The 18,247-nt window shown below is 47.6% G+C and overlaps 1 protein-coding gene across 1 annotated transcript in view; it reads right to left on the bottom strand.

The window, feature by feature from the left end:
- LMX1B (LIM homeobox transcription factor 1 beta) overlaps positions 1-17,751 on the bottom strand; it is an 88,419-nt gene extending 70,668 nt beyond the window's left edge. The window contains exons 1-2 of the mRNA XM_051636901.1: positions 17,263-17,751; positions 16,739-16,925 (exon numbers count right to left, since the gene is read on the bottom strand). Coding sequence (XP_051492861.1) covers positions 16,739-16,925; positions 17,263-17,401 — 326 coding nt within the window. The 5' untranslated portion in view covers positions 17,402-17,751. The remainder of the gene's footprint in view (positions 1-16,738; positions 16,926-17,262) is intronic.
- Positions 17,752-18,247: the final 496 nt, after the last annotated feature.

Raw genomic sequence — 18,247 nt, 5'->3', positions numbered from 1 at the left:
CACCGGGGACAGGCCCTGACCTGCAGAAACCCTGGCAGGTCACTTTGCAAAGGACTTTGAGATCTGCTGGAGGAAAGTGCCACAAGAGACACAAGCATCTCCCAAAGATGAGACGGGTGCTCAAACTGGGGAGCACCAGGTTGCCAGGAGACTGGGCGGGGGGACAGGGAGGAGAAAGGGGAATTCCTGAAAGATAATTTCTTAAAATGTTTAATTAGCACTGACTTTTAACATCTCAAATTACTTTAAAAATGTGCATAGAGATGAAAAATATAGAGGAGCTGGACACGCCTTCTGAAACGAGGACTGGTGAGTAGTGCTGACTGAACCGGCTTGGAGCAGATGAGCTGAAGGAAGTTTTACGCAGTATCTCTACCAGTAGTGCCAGGCTGCATGAAAGAAATAAGTCTTTAAAATTTCCCATTCCCTTGCTTTAGATTACAACTTGAAAAAATACTTCACACAAGAGAAAGAAGTCTATCCCTCAGAATGCAGCATTCTTTAAAAATTTCCTAGACTTCTGTTTCAAAAATTACAGAAACCAGTATAAATTTCACAAATGCACCGAGAAGGCAACTCTTCAAATACCTGTGGTTTCCCACATTTTCCAAGGAAAACAAAAAGATTTATTGTTTCTCATGTTAAATCTGAGAGGCTAAACTTTGAGAGACATACTTGCCCACCTGCTGCATGTGTATTAGTTCTAGCTGAAGAGAAGTCAATAAAAATGGAGAAAGAAGAATTTGCAGAGCTGGTTAAAGTAATAAGATTTGTTTCAGAGCATCTGATCTTTAGACTAACAGACTTCCAAACAGTTGGACAAGTAAATAAAGCACCACAGGGAACCTTTGGTTGAAATAGGTTACCGCAGGGATACGCACAAAGGAATTCCTACAACTAAGAAAGGGCTGGAGATATGAAACTTATAATACCAGCCACTTGGATGAATTGCTGACTTCTGCAACACTTAGGAGTGAATTCTGTAGGTACCCACACTTTGAGGAGGACCTAAAACTTAGCTCTGAACTCCAAGAAGTATTACACCCAATAACAATTGCCACTGAGCAACAACAGTATTTTGCATTTTGTGCTTCTGAGGAGACAGGTTTTTTTAGTTCCACTTACTCCTTTTTCTGGATGGAAAGTCTGAAGAAGCTCAGTGATATATTTCACTGTGTGGTCTTACATACATGACGCAAAAGGAAATATTTCCTTTGAAGGCCTTACTTTCTTTAGAAAAATAAAAGGAAAATCCACACAATAAAGTTAGCCTGTGAACCCTCCTACCATCACCATCTCCCTGGGATTTTTCTGCCCCACGTGCACAGCTCCCCCTGGGTGGCAGCGGGACAGCAAGTGCACGTCACACAGGGCAGTGGAAGCCCCGGGACAGCCCCAGCTCCCAGGGCTTGGGACGGGGCTGGGAATGCACAGCAGCAGCTCTGCTCTGGCAGCACAGCCAGCCAACAAAGCAGGAGATGGCCCATGTCCATCCAGCAACGAGGGGGTGGAGGTGACACTGTTGTAAGGTGCCATCTGATCAGGACTTCTTTTCTGTGCTTGACATGAATAAGGGGATTAGGACGGCAAGTTTCCGTGAGCTCACTCTATCAGACAAAGGCCCTGAGGTTTAGTGTCACACTGCCTGATAAAAGTACAGGAGGCTGTCAATCAAGGGCTCCTAGGTACTTGTGTTGGTGACATAATCTTATTAGAAGATAAACCAGTGAAATCCTTTTCATGATGAAAAGTTACATTTAATTGCTCCTTTGCTTTTCTTCTCTTTCTCTTGTTCATTTGTCCATTTGACTTTGTTAATGTTAGCTATTACAAGAATATAACAGCGCACAGATGCAAACCAGCTACACTACAGCCATGCTCATAATGCAGGAACAGCTAAGGATGCTGAAGGAGGGCACTGTGCGGAAACACCATCAGTTGTGATGTTTTAAACAGAAGGTCAAAAGAGGTACTGAATTAATTAACAGGAGTGCTCATGCAAAAGGATGAAGTTAAATGTTATATCAGTTGCTTTAATTCCAAAGTAAGCTGACAAAAAGAATAAAAAAATGGTAAAGCTCAGGCTCTGTGCAACAAAGGGAGACTTTTGATATCCTCTTACAGAAGCAAATCCCAGTTAACCTTAGCAATGTGACTGTTTCACTTTCAGCCAATTTCAGATAATTTCTTTTAAGTTTCACACAACAGGCATCTGATGCTGATGGCATGAATCACCATACACGGCCAGGAATGAATCAGGAGAAACCATCAGAGCCCAGAGGGACAAGTCGGGAGGCTCAGCATCCCCCCCTCTTGCCCACTGCAGCAACAGGGACCTGCAGGAGCAGGTCAGGATGCAGCCTGTGCCACCCAGGCCACTGTGAGTGGAGGAGCCCCAGCAGCACAGAGCTCTCTGTGCCCAGAGCAAGGCTTGAGCGGCACAGGAGAGGTTGGCGCAGCGCTGCCCTCTGGGGAGGGCAGGACAGAGGACCCTGTCCCACCAGAACCCCCAGGCCCTGGTGCAGAGGAGGTGGCTGCAGCTCCGCAGTCCCTGGACACGAGGCAAGCAGCCTACACGGTGCATTTGCCCTGACCCTTAGGCATGGCCCCAGCAAACATGGAATGTTCCCACCCATGGTCCCCTGCCTTCCCAAGCCACCAGCCACCACTCTGAGCCACCGCCGGCACCACGCGCAGCCGCCAGACGGACAGGGAGGGGAAGTTGTCACCCACACTGGCACACAGATTAGCCAAACCTTTGCCAGCACAAGAGAGGAGTCACAGCAAATGAGCACTTGCCACACAGTTTAGTCACCCTACAGCCCCCAGTTCCTCCACTAGTTGTGCATGGAATTTTACCCTGCAAATAGCTACTGAAGAGACGGAGTAAAATGAACCACTTTGTTAATGCAGAATGACAGCCCAAGCTCGAAGCCACACTTCTCAAAAAATGTATTTTTAAAGCATCATATAATTGTCACAATTAATAAACTACAAACATATTCTTGGTAAATTACTAGTGCCATTTAATGACATGCAGTCCCACTAAAATAAGTTTTACGCAAAATACCTGAGTGTGCCTATTATCCAAATAACTTGTGAATGTGAAATGTTTAAAGAAAAAATGAATTCCATTCATTTAACACACACTGTTCCTTACTTTATCCAAGTGCCTGTCTGACTGAGAGCAAACTAGCACTTTAAGCTGAAATGCTATGAGAAATTAAACACGTAATTCTCTCCTGAAACTCAGATGATCTTAAAGAAAATAACTCCTCTAGAGTTCTACAAGAAAACCACATTTCCATTTAAGGACTAACAAAAAACTTCTGACAAATGTCTTAATACTTTGCTTTTTTAGTGAAAGTATGCATGAAAAATCATACAAGAGGTGGATCAGAGGGTTGATAGCAGAACAAAAGCAGCTGAAGAACATGACTTAAGATTGGTTAGATCAGTATAGTTGGTGATTCAGTGAAAAGACAGTCCTTACATTACTGGGCTGCTGATCACATGTCACTGGCATTCCACAAACACCTTACCAGTGGAAATCTAACTCCAGCTTTTGGGAAGGCAATTTCAAAACAGTGCAACATATTATAAATTAATAACCTGACTTATTATTTTCTTTCAAAACAACAGTTTCTATATTATGTGTATTTACAAAATCCTTTATTATGTTTTCAAATATTTAATCACACATATTTCATACCTGCCAGTTCTGTGTCAGTCTTTAGAGACTCCAATTACTAAACTGAGAAAGCCTGTCAAAAATATTTGCATACAAGTTATTTGCTATGCACCCAAATTTATCTTACTTTTTTTTTCTCAATTCAACACGAGGTGTAGAACAAGATCAGCCCTCCCCTCAGCTCCTTAAGGCGGTTGTCCTGGCCATTCCCACGTGCATGGCCATGCCACGCAGGCTCATCAGTGGAGCCCAACTCCTACACATGAACATTTAGCAGCTTTCAAAGCAGCACTGAGGAAAGAACAATGGGTGAGCTAAGGGCAGCAATTTATTTTTACTGATCGAACTTAAGCAAATCCAAGAAACCATTAGGAAGTGCTGTCAACTAAAGCTTGAAATCTAAGAAAGTAGCCATTCAAAGCACAGTAGGCCCTTATAAACAGTTAATCCACGCAGCTGCAGTAGTTAAAGCAAACACACTACCCTTCACTGCGCCATCAATTACACCTTCCCAGAAAAAATTACACAAACTTTGTAGGATTTTTCAGAGAGAAGATGGATTCTTTTGGAGACTTGAGGTCAAGACTGGGCTGTTTAAAGTATATTATTAACAAATAAACATTTATTGCAAAAAAAACCCTATAGGCCTTTGGGGAGGAAAATTGTGTTATTTTTGGCATCAAATGACACAAGCCATTTATGACATGAATGGCTATCACCAACAGACTGATGAAATGGCAAATGTCTCCCACTTAACTTCCCCTGGCTTCCTGAATAAACTTTTTCAAACACTTTTTTCCTTCTGAAATGGCAATAAACTCCATGTAATTTTGGTTTTCTCTCTGTTCTAGCTATTTCAAGATCCGTAGCTGGAAAGGGTTGAAGGTACTTCCAGATGGAAGCTGAAGACTCCCCAAAGATTGGTAAGGTGATGAAAATCACACTGTTAGGATCCGGGGCTATGCACTGCCCTTGCTTGTATGTATTCTTGCTTGAGTGACAACTTGCAATTGGCTTTCAGATGGCTGGGTGAAAAAGCTGAGGTTTAATTGTGGCATCCAACAAATTGAATGTTATAGCTCTTGTCATTGAATGTATCCGCTACATGCTCAGACAAACCCCTGCCAAAATATGAGCTGAATTTTTAAGTAAGAAAAAAGCCACAAATGGAACAGGCTTCAATTATGCTAGACAACCAATATTCATAGGACATGTATGAAATGAAGACCGCTTGCTTGCCTTGGACTTGTGTTCCAACATTTCCGCAAGAGATGGATCAGCACAGCAAGCCCTGCTACTGCCCAGTGCTCAGTCCCACCACCCAGGGCCAGCCGGGGAACACGGCCGCTTGTGGGACCATGGACCATGGGAGGGATGGGTGAGGGACGTGGGGAGGGATGTGGGAAGGGATGCAGCAGGAGATGCTGTGGGGGGTGCGGTGGGGGTGGCCACAGGGAGTGGGCAAAGCTGGAGTACCAGTGCTGCTTTGCTGAGTCCTCCCACCTCCTCCGTGGGGAGTAGCGCCTGGATGGGGCTGACGCCATGCTGGGCAAGGCTGCTCTCCCTGTAATTGCCCTGGAATCTCTGGGGATTCTCCCACATAAAATTAATGCAGGCGCCATCAAGACTAATTTATTCCACACCCACAAAACCATGCTGGGGAACTGGCCCAGGCATGGGTAGCCAGGCTGAGGCAGCTCAAGCCTGAGGACCAAGCTACCAGAGCTGTCTCTGTACCCCAGAGCACCACCTGCTCCCTCTGTCTCAGGACACCCACCCACGAGTCCTGGGATCCCACAAAGACACAGGTGCCCCCAAAGCACCCAGCACAGGACATGATGGAAAGCTGCCACTGAAATACAAACTCAGTCTCCTCCATGACATGCTCTCTGATGGCAGCTGCTGCCAGGGCTGTGACAGCCAGGAGCAAGCAGGGAGCAGTGGGGAGCAGGGATTCCCAACAGTGGGATTCTGCCTGTTCTTCCATTAACAAAGTAGCTGCCAGCTGTAATGCTTTCTGCTCCCATCAGCTGAATCACTTGTTTGTTGCAGCTCCAACCACCAAGCCTGGCAGGTTAAACCAACGATACCAAGTAGAGATAGTATCATTGCAACATTTCATGTTACATTTATTCCCTCGAATAGTTTTACTCTGTTTGTTCTTTTGCAACATTTCATAAATTGCTCTTAACAATAACCTCTCTTTTATACTACTACAAGTACTCCCATCGCTGTGTCTCATCTGTAAAAAACCTGAGTATTTCTTTTCATTCCACACACACAAACAGGCTGACACAGAACACTGCAGTACCTGCTGGGAGCAGCAGTGCTCGTGCAAGTGCTACAATAAGCACAAACAGCACAAGGCCATAGCATTCTACTGTCACCTGCTCACGGCTTGCATGGGAAAAGGTGTGGAGAGCTTCCTTCCAGCTTGGGAAAATGTTGGAAAATGAAGTAATGAAGTAAATAACTTCTCACATGTGTACAAATAACTAAAACTGAGAAAGTATCTACATCTTGCAGAGGTTCAGCATGTTTGACTGACAAGAAAGGCATCCCTCCTGGGGCAAAGCAAAGCCCAGAATACGGGAGCTCTTCCTCCCTAGACCATCAAAGAGAAATAGGCTGTGAAAATCCAGGCGACTGGTGCTGCCTCACCCAACCCCAGGCAGTCAGAGGCTGAAGCACCTCTCCTACAAAGGCAGGCTGAGAGAGCTGGGATTGTTCAGCCTGGAGAGAAGGCTCTGGGGAGACCTTACAGTGGCCTTCCAGCATCTGAAGGGGGCCTACAGGAAAGCTGGGGACGGGCTTTTGAGAAGGGCTTATAGCCATAGGATGAGAGGCAATGGTATAAAACTAGAGCAGGGTAGATTTAGATTAGACATTACAGGCAAGCTGATTGTGTCAAGGGATGCAATACTTGCATTTCCCCAGTGCAATCATGAGCACAGAGAAGCCAAGTGGCTCACAGAGGACCACAAAACCATCAGCATAGTAAGAAGCACACGTGTGGCTTTGTCAAAATGCTTAATGAAGGAAAGAGGGTTCTGAAGCCCAGCTGTTGGTACTGATGTTCATGCAGGGCTCCACCACACCTTCCTCATCAACTCTAGTGAGAGTGGAAACTGACCCACAGGGTCACACATGAAACTCAGCTTGTCATCAGATGAAACCCATACCAAACCCAAATGCAAAGACAACTCCAAATGCTCCACTGTCTGCAAAGAGCCTCATCCCCAACAACTCCAGTGAGCAGCTCCCCCGAGCGCTCTCTAGACACTTGCTGTCAGGTAAGCACACTGACCTTGCATGGCACTGCAAGCCACTGCACGCCAGGGAAATCAGCTTCAACGGCATTACTCACGGGAGCCCTGGGAGCAGGGATTTGCCAGCTCAGGCCCCTGTTGGGCTCGTGAACTGGCAGTGTCAGCCCCTCTGTGCTGGGAGTGATCCTGGCACTGCTGACGGCTGCAGGAGGAATGTGCTGCGGCCTCCGCGGGCACCCACTGCTGATCTGAAGATTGCTCTCTAAAATACAACAGACAGGTACTGACTCACACCGGCATGTACATACAGACCTTCACAGTGTGGACATTCAGTCTGCAAACCACTATTATTAATAGAGGGGCAGGGGACGAGGAGGGAGAGCCGGCTCCTTCACTCCTGAAGTCCGAAGTGCCAACCTCAGCTGCTCAGACAGACCCCCCCGCAAGGGGCAACCTGTGTGACCCTAGCCATACACACAGGGAACCCCAGCTCGGCCCCCACACCAGCTCCCGTCACCCCCCACTGCCAGGAAGAGCCAGCCCATGGCTTTGACCCGCAGGAGCTCGTGAGCAGCACCCGCAGAGCACCAACACAGTAAACAGCTGAAGAGCTGCTGCACTGGAGGTAGCTTAGCCCAGATCAACTACGAAGAGATGTCTGCAGAAGATCCTCAATATTTATGAATAGTACTGGGGCTACCACACTGTCACATACAGCTGGACCTTATTGTACCAAAGTTTCCCTCAACCTAAGGGAGCTCAGCTCTTCCGCAGTCATTCAAGTGTTTTAGTTTTCATTTTTTGTGTTAGTTTCACTGTTTCCTACAGTGCTTTATTGTGATGTCCTAATAAACCTCTCTGTATGATACAGAATTAAATACTCGTCTCATTTCACACGCATTATCAAAAGAAACCTCAGCAAACACACCCGCATCCCCCCTCATAAAACTGGATTGAAGTTGTGATGTAAGAGAGAAAATGAGAAACCAGAGAAGCGGCTTCCATGGGGAAGCTGGAGGAACAGCTCTATCAGGTGACAGAAAAATGCTCGCTGTAGGCAAGCTGATTGTGTCAAGGGATAGGATCCCACAGGTTGAAATCAACTGTTTGTGGAGTGGATGTTAATGAGAACTGTAACCCTTCTTACTAATGAGCTCTGGCAGGTATGATGCTGCAGCCCAAGGGTCCAGTCCCGCAGAGCTCCCAGTGTCCCCAGTTCTGCTGTGGCAGAAGCAGGCCCAGCCCTGCCACCAGCATCCCCCGTCCCACCATCCCCACCACGCACTGTGATGAGCCCCTCACCGACACACCAGGAGCACACGGGGCTCAGTCTGTGAGGAGGAACTGCTGTCAGAAGCAATGGTGTTTCTGTTGGTCTGACAGAACGACGAGTAACCCCTGGCTGCAATCAGAAACGCTTGAAAACACTATTAATCATTTCTTCTACAACTTCAAATTTGTTTGCTTCTTATCATAATAATAACCTATAATACAGGTAGCAACTGCAAAAAACTGTCACTGATGTAGACTCTTATTCTTTCTTTGTTGTATTTTTTTGTTTTGGTTGGATTTTTTTGTTGTTTTGTTTGTTTGTTTGTTTGTGTTTTTGTTTTTGTTTTAATCAGTGAATGGTGATTCAGGTTACACAAAGCAACAAACACATGAAAGTAAACTTCCTAACAACTACCAGGAGGATTTGGGCCTCAGCATGTGCACATAAATTCCATTAGTTCTAACTGGGAGAGTGCACATGCACTCTTGTAAATGTTAAATAATACACTGATTGCAGTAAAATCAAGAGCCAAATCCTATCCTTTGATGAGCAAGTATGGCTCTCACTGAAGTCAAAGGAATTGCATGTTCACAAGTTCAAGTCAATATTTTAAAAGGAAGATTTTGTGCATATTAAAAAAAATATGTTTTGGAAGCAAAGCAAATGACCTCCACAAAAATTGTTCTCCGTAAATATGTTAGCTTGTTACAGGAGCACCAGACCATAAACCCATATAAAAATCCCAAGAAATAAGTTAGTAATTGTTTATGCTGATTTTAAGGGCATTTAATAAATTTCCGCCATATCAATTCTGCTGTATCTATAAAGAAGATCTCTAGAATTTTCAAAATAAGAAACTAGGATTAATCATATTAATGATTCCTTGACTGTAATACAATCTCCCAAATGTTTACTCGTTCAGTTGCCCACAGGCAAATATTTCTGAAGGTGAGTGAAAAACCCCAGCTCTGCCGGGGCGCCGCGGTGCGAGGCACGCGGGGGGAGCCGGGTGGACAGATTTCATCCTGGGCTGGAAAAGCTGGTGTAAGAGATCCAGGGTTCCCCTGGTGATACTGACCTGAACAGTTTACTTTCTCGAGACAGTGGACACTTAATGTTGCATATGAGATACTTTGTTTTAAGGGTTTTGCTTCTACATAATCTGCATTAAAACTGCATCATATGCCACACGCGGTGCCTTCTACTTGTCAGGGATCTTTGGCATCCACTAAAGGGAACGGCAACACAGATGTTCTGTGTATGTGATGGTCATATGAGAGGAGAGAATACTTGTTATCAGTCATCTTTTCAGGAACAGCCAGAGCCTATTTCACCAAATGGCTGTTGTGAGAGGGCTGGTTCAGGTGCAGGGCACACAAGCCCTCATCCCCTCCTCCCCCCAAAGCACAACCTGTTCCTGCCTCCCCCAGCACCCAGGGCTGCCTCGGCTACAGCCTTTGGGCAATTTCATCAAGATACTCTCAGAGCAACTGCAGACATACCAAAAAAGTCAAATAAAAGTGAGACAACCTTTCATTTGGGGAATATCAGTCTAGCCAAAGCAAGTCCAGGAACATAAAGGAAATGTAAGGTTAGAATTTACAAAAAGAAAAAAAAAAAAAAAAAGTCAAAGATCTGCTTCAATTTTATGTTGCCTTTAAGTGGCTTCAAGAAACAGTGGATAATTTGCCTGAACCAGGCGTGCAAGATTTAGATCTACATAGAATGCAGTTATAAACACCAAAGAGCATTACATTTAAAACCAAAAGTCAGTTCATTTTACCTTCCAAGTGTAATTTTTTGCTCTCTTATTCTGTCTATTTGTGAACTCAGAAGTCTAGCTTCACTTTCTACATTTATTTTAAATTAGAGAGTAGGTTTTTCACTTTTTTTTCACTTAGTTACTAATGCAGAAAAGCGGTGCCTCCTTCCATATGTTACCAGTGCTGTTAAAGCTCTCACTGCTGCAAAATAATCTTATCTCCTGACACATTTTTTAAAATACCTTAACTCAGAAAACACTTCTGCTTTCTAAAAAAAAACCTGCAATACTCTTTTATCAAACAAAAATAAAATTTAATTCACAGCATTAGATACAGCATAACACAATTACACAGTCTGCTGAGTGTATATTCAAAATCGTTCCCTGCCCACTTGATAGATTTATTGCAATTCACTAAAAGAAAGGAAAATTTCTGTTCTTAGTTGCACCCATCTAAATCCAAAGTCTCTCCTCTAATTTCATTATTTGGCTGCTAGAGACTTAGCTGCCAAGGTTCACTTCACTTTGTTACTTAAAACCAACCTTATTCTTTGTTTCAGAACAAATGCAGAGTTTTTATATTTTGTAATGAACAAGAAACTGTCATTTCATTATGAGTCAATCTTTGCCTCTTGAGTAATGCAATCATCCCCAAATCATGCCAAAAAAACCTTTCTACCACACTGAACCATCCAAGAGCAATACCCGGGTTTGTTTACCTTTACTGGGGATTACTGTACAATTCACTTCACAGTTCTATTTATTTACTTGCTTGCTTTCTTACCTCACTTGAGCAATAACATGACATATCATATGGGCAAAAAAATTGTAGGCAAAGAGAAGCATTTATTTCTGTTTTTTTCTGCAAGTATGTTGTTTGGCCTAGAACACTCTTTGCAGAGGTTACTGTAACGGTCTTTTTCCACCTCACTGTGGTTTAAAATTCACAGCCTTTTTGTGAATTTGAATTTTATGCAACTTGAGGTATGGTCCAAGCCAGCCCAAGCAGCAGAAAATCCCCTTCTAATATTATCATGACATATTACTGTCGTATTTACAGACCATGTTGTCCCTACAGTGCCAGAAAAACCAACCAGTGCAAGGAGCACCGTGCAAAGCAAACAGACAGAAAATATACTCGCCTGCTCTTGGCCAAGCAATGATAAGGAAAATGAAGTATTTTACTAGTCCCTCTCCTTCCTCCCAGGTGCCCCACTGAGGAGGTCAGCAGTGGATAGGGGGTGCCCCGAGCACAGCCCCTGCGCCCCAGCGTGGGGCTTCCAGGAGGGCTTCACCGCACCCCGGGAGGGCCCCGACCCTCAGCACGGGAACCTCCGGCTGCCCCACGCACCCCGTGTGCCGGGAGCTCAGCATCTCAGCCCATCATCTACTGTATCTGCTACACTCCTCATTCCAAGAGAAGGAGACATTAAATAAAATTAAATAAATTCCTGTTACAACAAGAAGTAGCAGATTTAGTATAAATTCAAACTTGGTCTGCAATGAAAAATAAAAGTCGCAGCAGTTATGAAGCGTATATTCCTTTTGTTTCCCAAATATGTGACTAAATTAATCGGCCTATACTTGTTACTAAATATGCATCCACCTTTCAAGTGCACCAGAGTAATGAGCATTTTAAGACACACCGTGCTTTATAGGTTGCTCCACGGCAGAAGCAAGTGAGAGGGGTATATATTTACCATGAAATACACTAACGACATAATTAGCCTAGGAAGAGACACTCTAATCCAGCTATTTTATCAAAATATATTATTGATAGTTGAAAAAGTGTGATATAAGCCTCTGAAGTGGCTCAAAATTTTAGGCCAAAAAATAAGACATGATTTCTAAACAGAATACAAAATGTTCCTGCTTGTTCCATATTTCAGTAAAGAAATTTTTGCAGTGTATTTCATATTTATTAGGTATTTTTTCTTAGGTGAGCAGTCAAGTATTATAAATTATCTTCTTATTAACCTAATTGAATATCGCCTACATTGCAAGAAGATCCTATCACTTTCTACCGTGGATTAGTGCAAATCACAGATCACCACTGCAATTATTCTGCTCGATAAGGTTACCGTGACTGTAGCAGAAAATCAAAATGTCTCCCCAAACCCTCCCAGCCCAGACCCCCGCGAGCATTTCTCAGCCTAACTCCTGGGCAGCCCTGGCCATGCTCTGCCTGCAGCCGCCCCCAGCGCTGCCGAGACTGTTCCTGCTGGCATGAGGGGACCTTGGGGGCTCTGCCCCATCCCGGGGGCACTGCCCCATCCCGCAGCCCTGCTGATGTCACCAGCAGGAATAGCAGCCCCATTTCCTCAGCACTGCTGCTTTGGGAGCTGCTTTGAGGTGCTACGAAAGGCTGATCCTGCGGAAAACGTTTAATCGGGCCGGTGTGGCCAGCAGCGCTGGGCCTGTTGGATTTGCAGCAAAATGCCAGAGTATTTCAGTGATTTTTGAAAGCATTTTTAGGGAATGACGTAACTTTAATCATGACTCCATGTCCTGGGCATGTGCTTGGGCTACTCCTCATCTCTTAAGCGTCAATCAGGTATTCTGCAGTTCCCTAGTGGCACAGGCACAAGGGCCAGTGCCAGCCCCATGCGAGGGGCCCGCGCCAGGGAGGGGACACCACTGCTCCACACCATTTACCCAGCTCAGACCATGCAAGACTGCACTCATGAATCTAATGACATGGTGGGTGCTTCTCAGTGAAAAAGAAAAAAAATTAAAAGGAAAAAAAAAAAAAAAAGGCAAAACTGAAAATAAGTTTAAAATTTTCCTGTTAGCAACCAGTTCTTGCCCACCCTGCATGCAGCAGAGCCTGGGAGCTCTGTCCTGCCCACAGGCACAGCCTCTGCTCACCACAGCACAGCCTGCACTGCAAGAAAAATAACATTCACAACAATAAGAGACACTTACTAATAGGAAGCTTTTGTCTTATTTTGAATATAAAATGCAACTGCACTGGGAAACGTCAGCTCAGAATTACACTCCTGTGAAAGAATTTCCCAGATCGGGGGAGCGCAGCAACGAGGCCGTGCAGCATTTTCCTTCCTTCCTGCGAGGTACTTGCTGCCCCGTGCTGATTGTATGTAAAAAATAAGCCCAGTCACCAACAAGAAAGGACTCCGAAACGAACAACAATATAAAGACATACCAGAAATAGACACTAAGTCTTTTTCAGCAGCATCCAGTAGCAATGCTAAAACAATGCCTGACAGATTTTGAAGACTGTAACAAAAAGGTAAATATTTCTCTCTTCCCTCCTAAGCAAAACTTACACGAATTAAAAATTACGAAATAGCAAGTGTGCTTGCTGCTGTCCTATACCTTGAATAAATGACCTCTTTTACAGCCTTTATTTTCAAAGCTAGAATAGGAATAGAGATCTTTCTAGAAATCTTTCTATTAAATATGTAACCTGAAACATAGCACAGAATTTTTAATATCAGCAATAACTAGGGCAAATTGTTACATAACACTGAGTAGTGAGATAAAAACAATCCAGAAAAGCACAATAACAAAACAAAAAAACCCAAACAAATGGGAATGAAATGTAATGTTTATAATTATTAATGTTTTGTAACAGGAAGCACTGTTATGAGGGGTACATAAATAAATATATTTAAGCAAAGAACCGGGATGTAACTACCGCAAACCTCCTATTTTTGATAAACATTGATTCTGAAGGCTTCTGTTTGTCAGAAAGAAAACTTACTTTAAAGAAAAAGAATAATTAAGTGTAAGGCTCAAAATGTGTAACAATCCTGCAATCTGAGCAAAGCTCTCATTAAAATAAAAGAGATTCTGTTTGACTTGGGCTTGTGAGAGCCAGCGTCCCTGGTGCTACTGTACTATTAATTGTTTCCTCTTAAAAACCTTGCAATCCAATGTACCTGTGATCCTCAAAATCTTACATTTCAGCAAAGTAAGTAAAAGCATTAAATCAAAGATCAAGATGTACTTGTGCAAAAATTTGTTAAATCGCCTTTATAAAAAGAGTCCAAAATACATGTACAGCTTAGATGCTAATCCCACTGATGCACTGATGATATTTTTTTGATAAATTACACTTATCAGGCACCTCTGACTACTTCACACTGTGCTTGGGCCACTAATCCATCTCCCCCAGGATTTATTCCTACATTCCAAGCATAGGGGTAGCTTCAAACAGTTAACATTTTTATTTAAAAAAAAGAAAAAAATGTTTTCACCCTTCCCCCTAATGTGAAATGCCCTCATCCAAGGATGGGCAATAATCATTCCTGACCCAGTGAAAGGTTTAAGGTCTGATATCTGACCCATCAGAAGCTTGCTTTCATTAGAAAGACGAGACACCAGTGTTCCAAAGATATACACACAGCACTTGATTATAGTCCTGGGAGTTCTGGAGAAATCTGACCTTTAAATTACATTACTATGTACAGAAAAATCTATTTAAAGCAAATTTCAGTAACTAAGATATTTAAGTAATCTTTTTATTTATTTATTTATTTCCCCCCCAGAGATCTGTAAGCGGGACTCAGGATAAAAAGCATCTGATTTTACTGATCCTGGTCTCTCTCTGTACCAATATGGTTCCATCTCATTGCTCCAGAGCTCCCTTAGCACGTAGGCATTTCACATCCCAGGATGTTACAGCACAGGACGACGGCTGTACCAGCACTCTGGAGGTGACTTGCACAACTTGCTCGTGGCTTCTCTCCTCCCTCCACACTCTTACTGATAAAACTGATCATCTGCATCACACAGCCCATGAGAATTGCTTGCATGTACGCACAACTATTTTTATCCTGTAGCTATCATGAAATAGTCTTTCTCCAAGAAGCCTAAAAGGCAGCAAGACAGTGAAAGCACACAATGTCAGCACAGTTTCACATGTTTGCTCTTTGGGGCTAATAAAATTTCAGAGAAAACAAATTTTGATTTACCGTGTCGTCCCCCCCGTCCCAGGGCTGCTGCTGCTGTCAGTCCTTAGGGGCACACACAGCAGGGCACCATGTAATGTCACACTAGGTGCTGGAATTCAACAAAGGATAACATGTTGATATCTTTTTATTGCTCGTCAGCCTGGTTACTCCACTTCCCCCCTATACAATTGGACACCTTTGATAAAACAGAAATTTTTGAACCGGTGACATTTCTATTCTCAGTCAAAAAAGTATTTTTGTTTTTAACAAAGCAATAGTCTACAATCTCACTTTTTAAGTCATGAAGTGTTATCCTTTATTTTACAGAAACTAAAGTTGGGACTTAGAGGATACATTTGCTTGTAATTAAAGTAAATACTTACATTGCCAAATAATGCTTTTACAGGTAGCCTAAAGACTACACTAAGTTCTTTCCTAAGTAATAAAAATATCTGTGGTAGTACTACCTACAGAGGCAGAAGTTTCATTGATCTACAACTAAAGCTTCCACGGAGTGTTTTATTTCACTTAGCAGTAAAAGACAAAGACCGGGGACATGCTCCCTACACGGGGTATGAGAAAATGCAGCTCCGGCTGCAGCCCCGGCCCCGCGGGCAGGATCCCAGCGGAGGCAGCTCCGGGTTATTTTCATGTGAAGCTCCCGAGCCCGTGGCAGACTCTCTGGTAGCGTGCTGGTGAGGGCTGCAGTATGAAATAACACGTTTTGTTGTAATTCCTAAACAGGGGGACATTTATCTGGGCCATTTATACAAGAGTTATAACCCTAACAATATTTATACTCAGCATGTCATGTTAGCATTTACTACCAGTTTCCATGGAGATGGATTTTCATGCTGTAGCTATGAAATGCACATTGTTGCCACTAAGCCACTTCAGGCCTTTTTGGAAGCCTGCTGAATGCCTGACAAAAGTTGATGCAAACCAATAGTTGTTGTTCTTTGTTTGTTGCCAGACTTCTAGCAGAGCCATATTATGTCCTAGTGATTGAAGTGCCCATGTTCGCCCCCCCTCCCGGCACAAAAGGGATCCTCAATTTCGGTGACAAGCATGAAGTAGGTTTCTGCAGGGGAGGACAAACCCGGCGCGGGGCAGGGGCTCCGTCTCCGCGCAGGGACGCGGCGCGGTGGGGGGTCACTCCCGACAAAGCCCGACTTTGGGGATGAAGCCGAAATAACATAAAGCGCGGGCAGCGCCCGGGACGGACGGGATGGAGCCAGCGCCGGGCTCCTCCGGCCTCCTCCGGCCGCGGAGGCTCGGCCGGCGCCAGTCCGTGTGGCTGGGCCCCGCGGGCATCGCCGCGGCCGCCCGCGCATCCTCCGCACCCGACGGCAGCCCCGCTTCGGCAGGAGAGCTCCGACCGCCGGCCCCGTCGCCGCACAGCGGCACGGGCAGCGCCGCTCCGCGGGTCGCTCCCCGGGGCTCCCGGGCTGGGGGCAGCGACGGGACAGGGTTCACCCCTGGCAGAAGGGCCCTGCGGGGCGGCTCCGAGCGCGGCGCTGCCCGGGCCGCGACAGCCCCGGCGGGCCGAGCTGAGCGGGCCAGGGCCGGGCACAACGGGCCGCCCCGCCGCTGCCCGCTCCGACGGCGCCGCAGGGTCCTGGGCCGCGGCGGGCCCGAGTGCTGCGGAGCCCCGGGCGGGTGCAGGTCCCTGCTCGGGACCAGCGCTGCGGCTCAAAACTTCTCCGGTCTCGCCCGCGGTCGCCCGTCCCCAGCGCGCCGCGGGGACCCCGCTGGCCGGGCCGCCCCCCATGCAGCCGCGGGCCCCGGCGCGGCGCCTCCCCGCTCCGCCGGGCTCTGTGCTCTTACTGTTGGTAGTCCTGCTTGCAGTAGAGCTTTCGGTCCCGGAAGTAGCAGCTGGTGGTGAGGGCTTGCTGACACGCCGCACACTGCAGGCATTCCTCGTGCCAGGAGGACTCGTTCACCCGCATCAGAAACCGGTCCGAGATGGGCCGCTGGCAGCCCTCGCAGACAGCCTGGTGCTGGCAGTCCGACCCTGCGAACGGCAGACAGCGGCGTGAGGCGCCTGCCCCGGTCCCGCTTCCCCGGCCCGACTCGACCCCAGCCCCGCTCCCAGCCCCGCGACAGTCGGCGGGCAACGCAGTCCCCCTCCTGGTCCCGCAACTCGGCGACAGCGAGCTCGGCGGTCCCACGGAGCCCGTACCCCGCAAACTTCTGTGAAAAGTTCGGCGCCCGCCGGCAGAGCGGGATAAGGCGGCCGCAGCCCGGCCCGGCCCCGCCGAGGGCAGCCCGGGGCATCGACCGCAGCCCCGGGCACCGAGCGGAGCGCGGGGCCGGCTCTTGGGGCAGCCGAGAAGCGAACGGCAACTCACCCAGCAGCACTCCTAGCGTGGCCGGACCCGAGCGCAGAGGGTGGTCTTCCATTTTAATACCGTCCAGCATCTTTGAGCAGTCCGACTGGCCCCGCGTAAAGCACCTTTCCAAGGACTCGGGACCTGTTGCGATATCCATGGGGCGGGCGGCGGGGCCGGTTCAGCCCCGCGTCTGGCCGAGCGCGGGGACGCTCCGCGGCCGGGAGGAGGGAGACGCTTTTATTTTTATCTGGGAGACATGAGGAGCGTTTCCTGCCTGGGCTTCCAGAGTCGGGGGGCAGAGGAACGAGCTGGCGCCGCTGCCCATGGGGGCAGTCCGCGCTACGCGGGCGCGCACATGCCGCGCAAGGCAACCCGCGGTGTCACCTGCTCGCCGGCAGCGCCGGAGCCCCACGCCCTCCGCAGAGGGCCCTCCCGGGGCCGGGCCGGGCGGAGCGGGGCCGGGAGGGGCGGCGGGGCTTCCCCAGCGCTCCGCAGCCCATGTGCCATGCGGCGGCCCGAGCAGCCGCGCCGTTTAGAGCAGGGGCCGCGGCGGAGGAACACACCCCCCGGCGCCTCACCCCTCCTCAAACTTGCTGACATTTGAACTCCATTGGTGCGCGCCGTATCGCTGCGCCGCGGTGATCCGTCTCCTCGACGTCAAATAGTGCCCCGGCCCCGCCGGGCCCCCGCGGCCCCCGAAGTGCTGCGGCGCCCGGGGCGGGCGGGCTTCGCGCATCCCGGGGCGGCCGAGCGGCACTGCGGGTCGGGGCCGAGGGACAGCGAGTGCGGCCGCCGAGGATCGCGGCGAGCAGGGCCGCGGCCGCTCCGCGCTCGGTCCGACGGCGGCTCCCGGCTCCGGCCCTGCCCCGGGGTAGGTAGCAGCGCGCGTCCCTCCCGGGCCGCGGGCAGGTGGTGGAGAGACCGGCCCTCGGGGCGGCCGGCGGGGACGCGGGACGGGGCGCCAGGGTCGCGCCGCGTCTGCCCTTCGTGCCGGGCGGCTCCG

The sequence above is a fragment of the Apus apus genome, chromosome 19 (genome assembly GCF_020740795.1).
Source record: "Apus apus isolate bApuApu2 chromosome 19, bApuApu2.pri.cur, whole genome shotgun sequence".
NCBI classification, from domain to species: domain Eukaryota; kingdom Metazoa; phylum Chordata; class Aves; order Apodiformes; family Apodidae; genus Apus; species Apus apus.
Note: the sequence above shows the minus strand (reverse complement) of the source record. Positions and strands in the feature narration are given on the sequence as shown.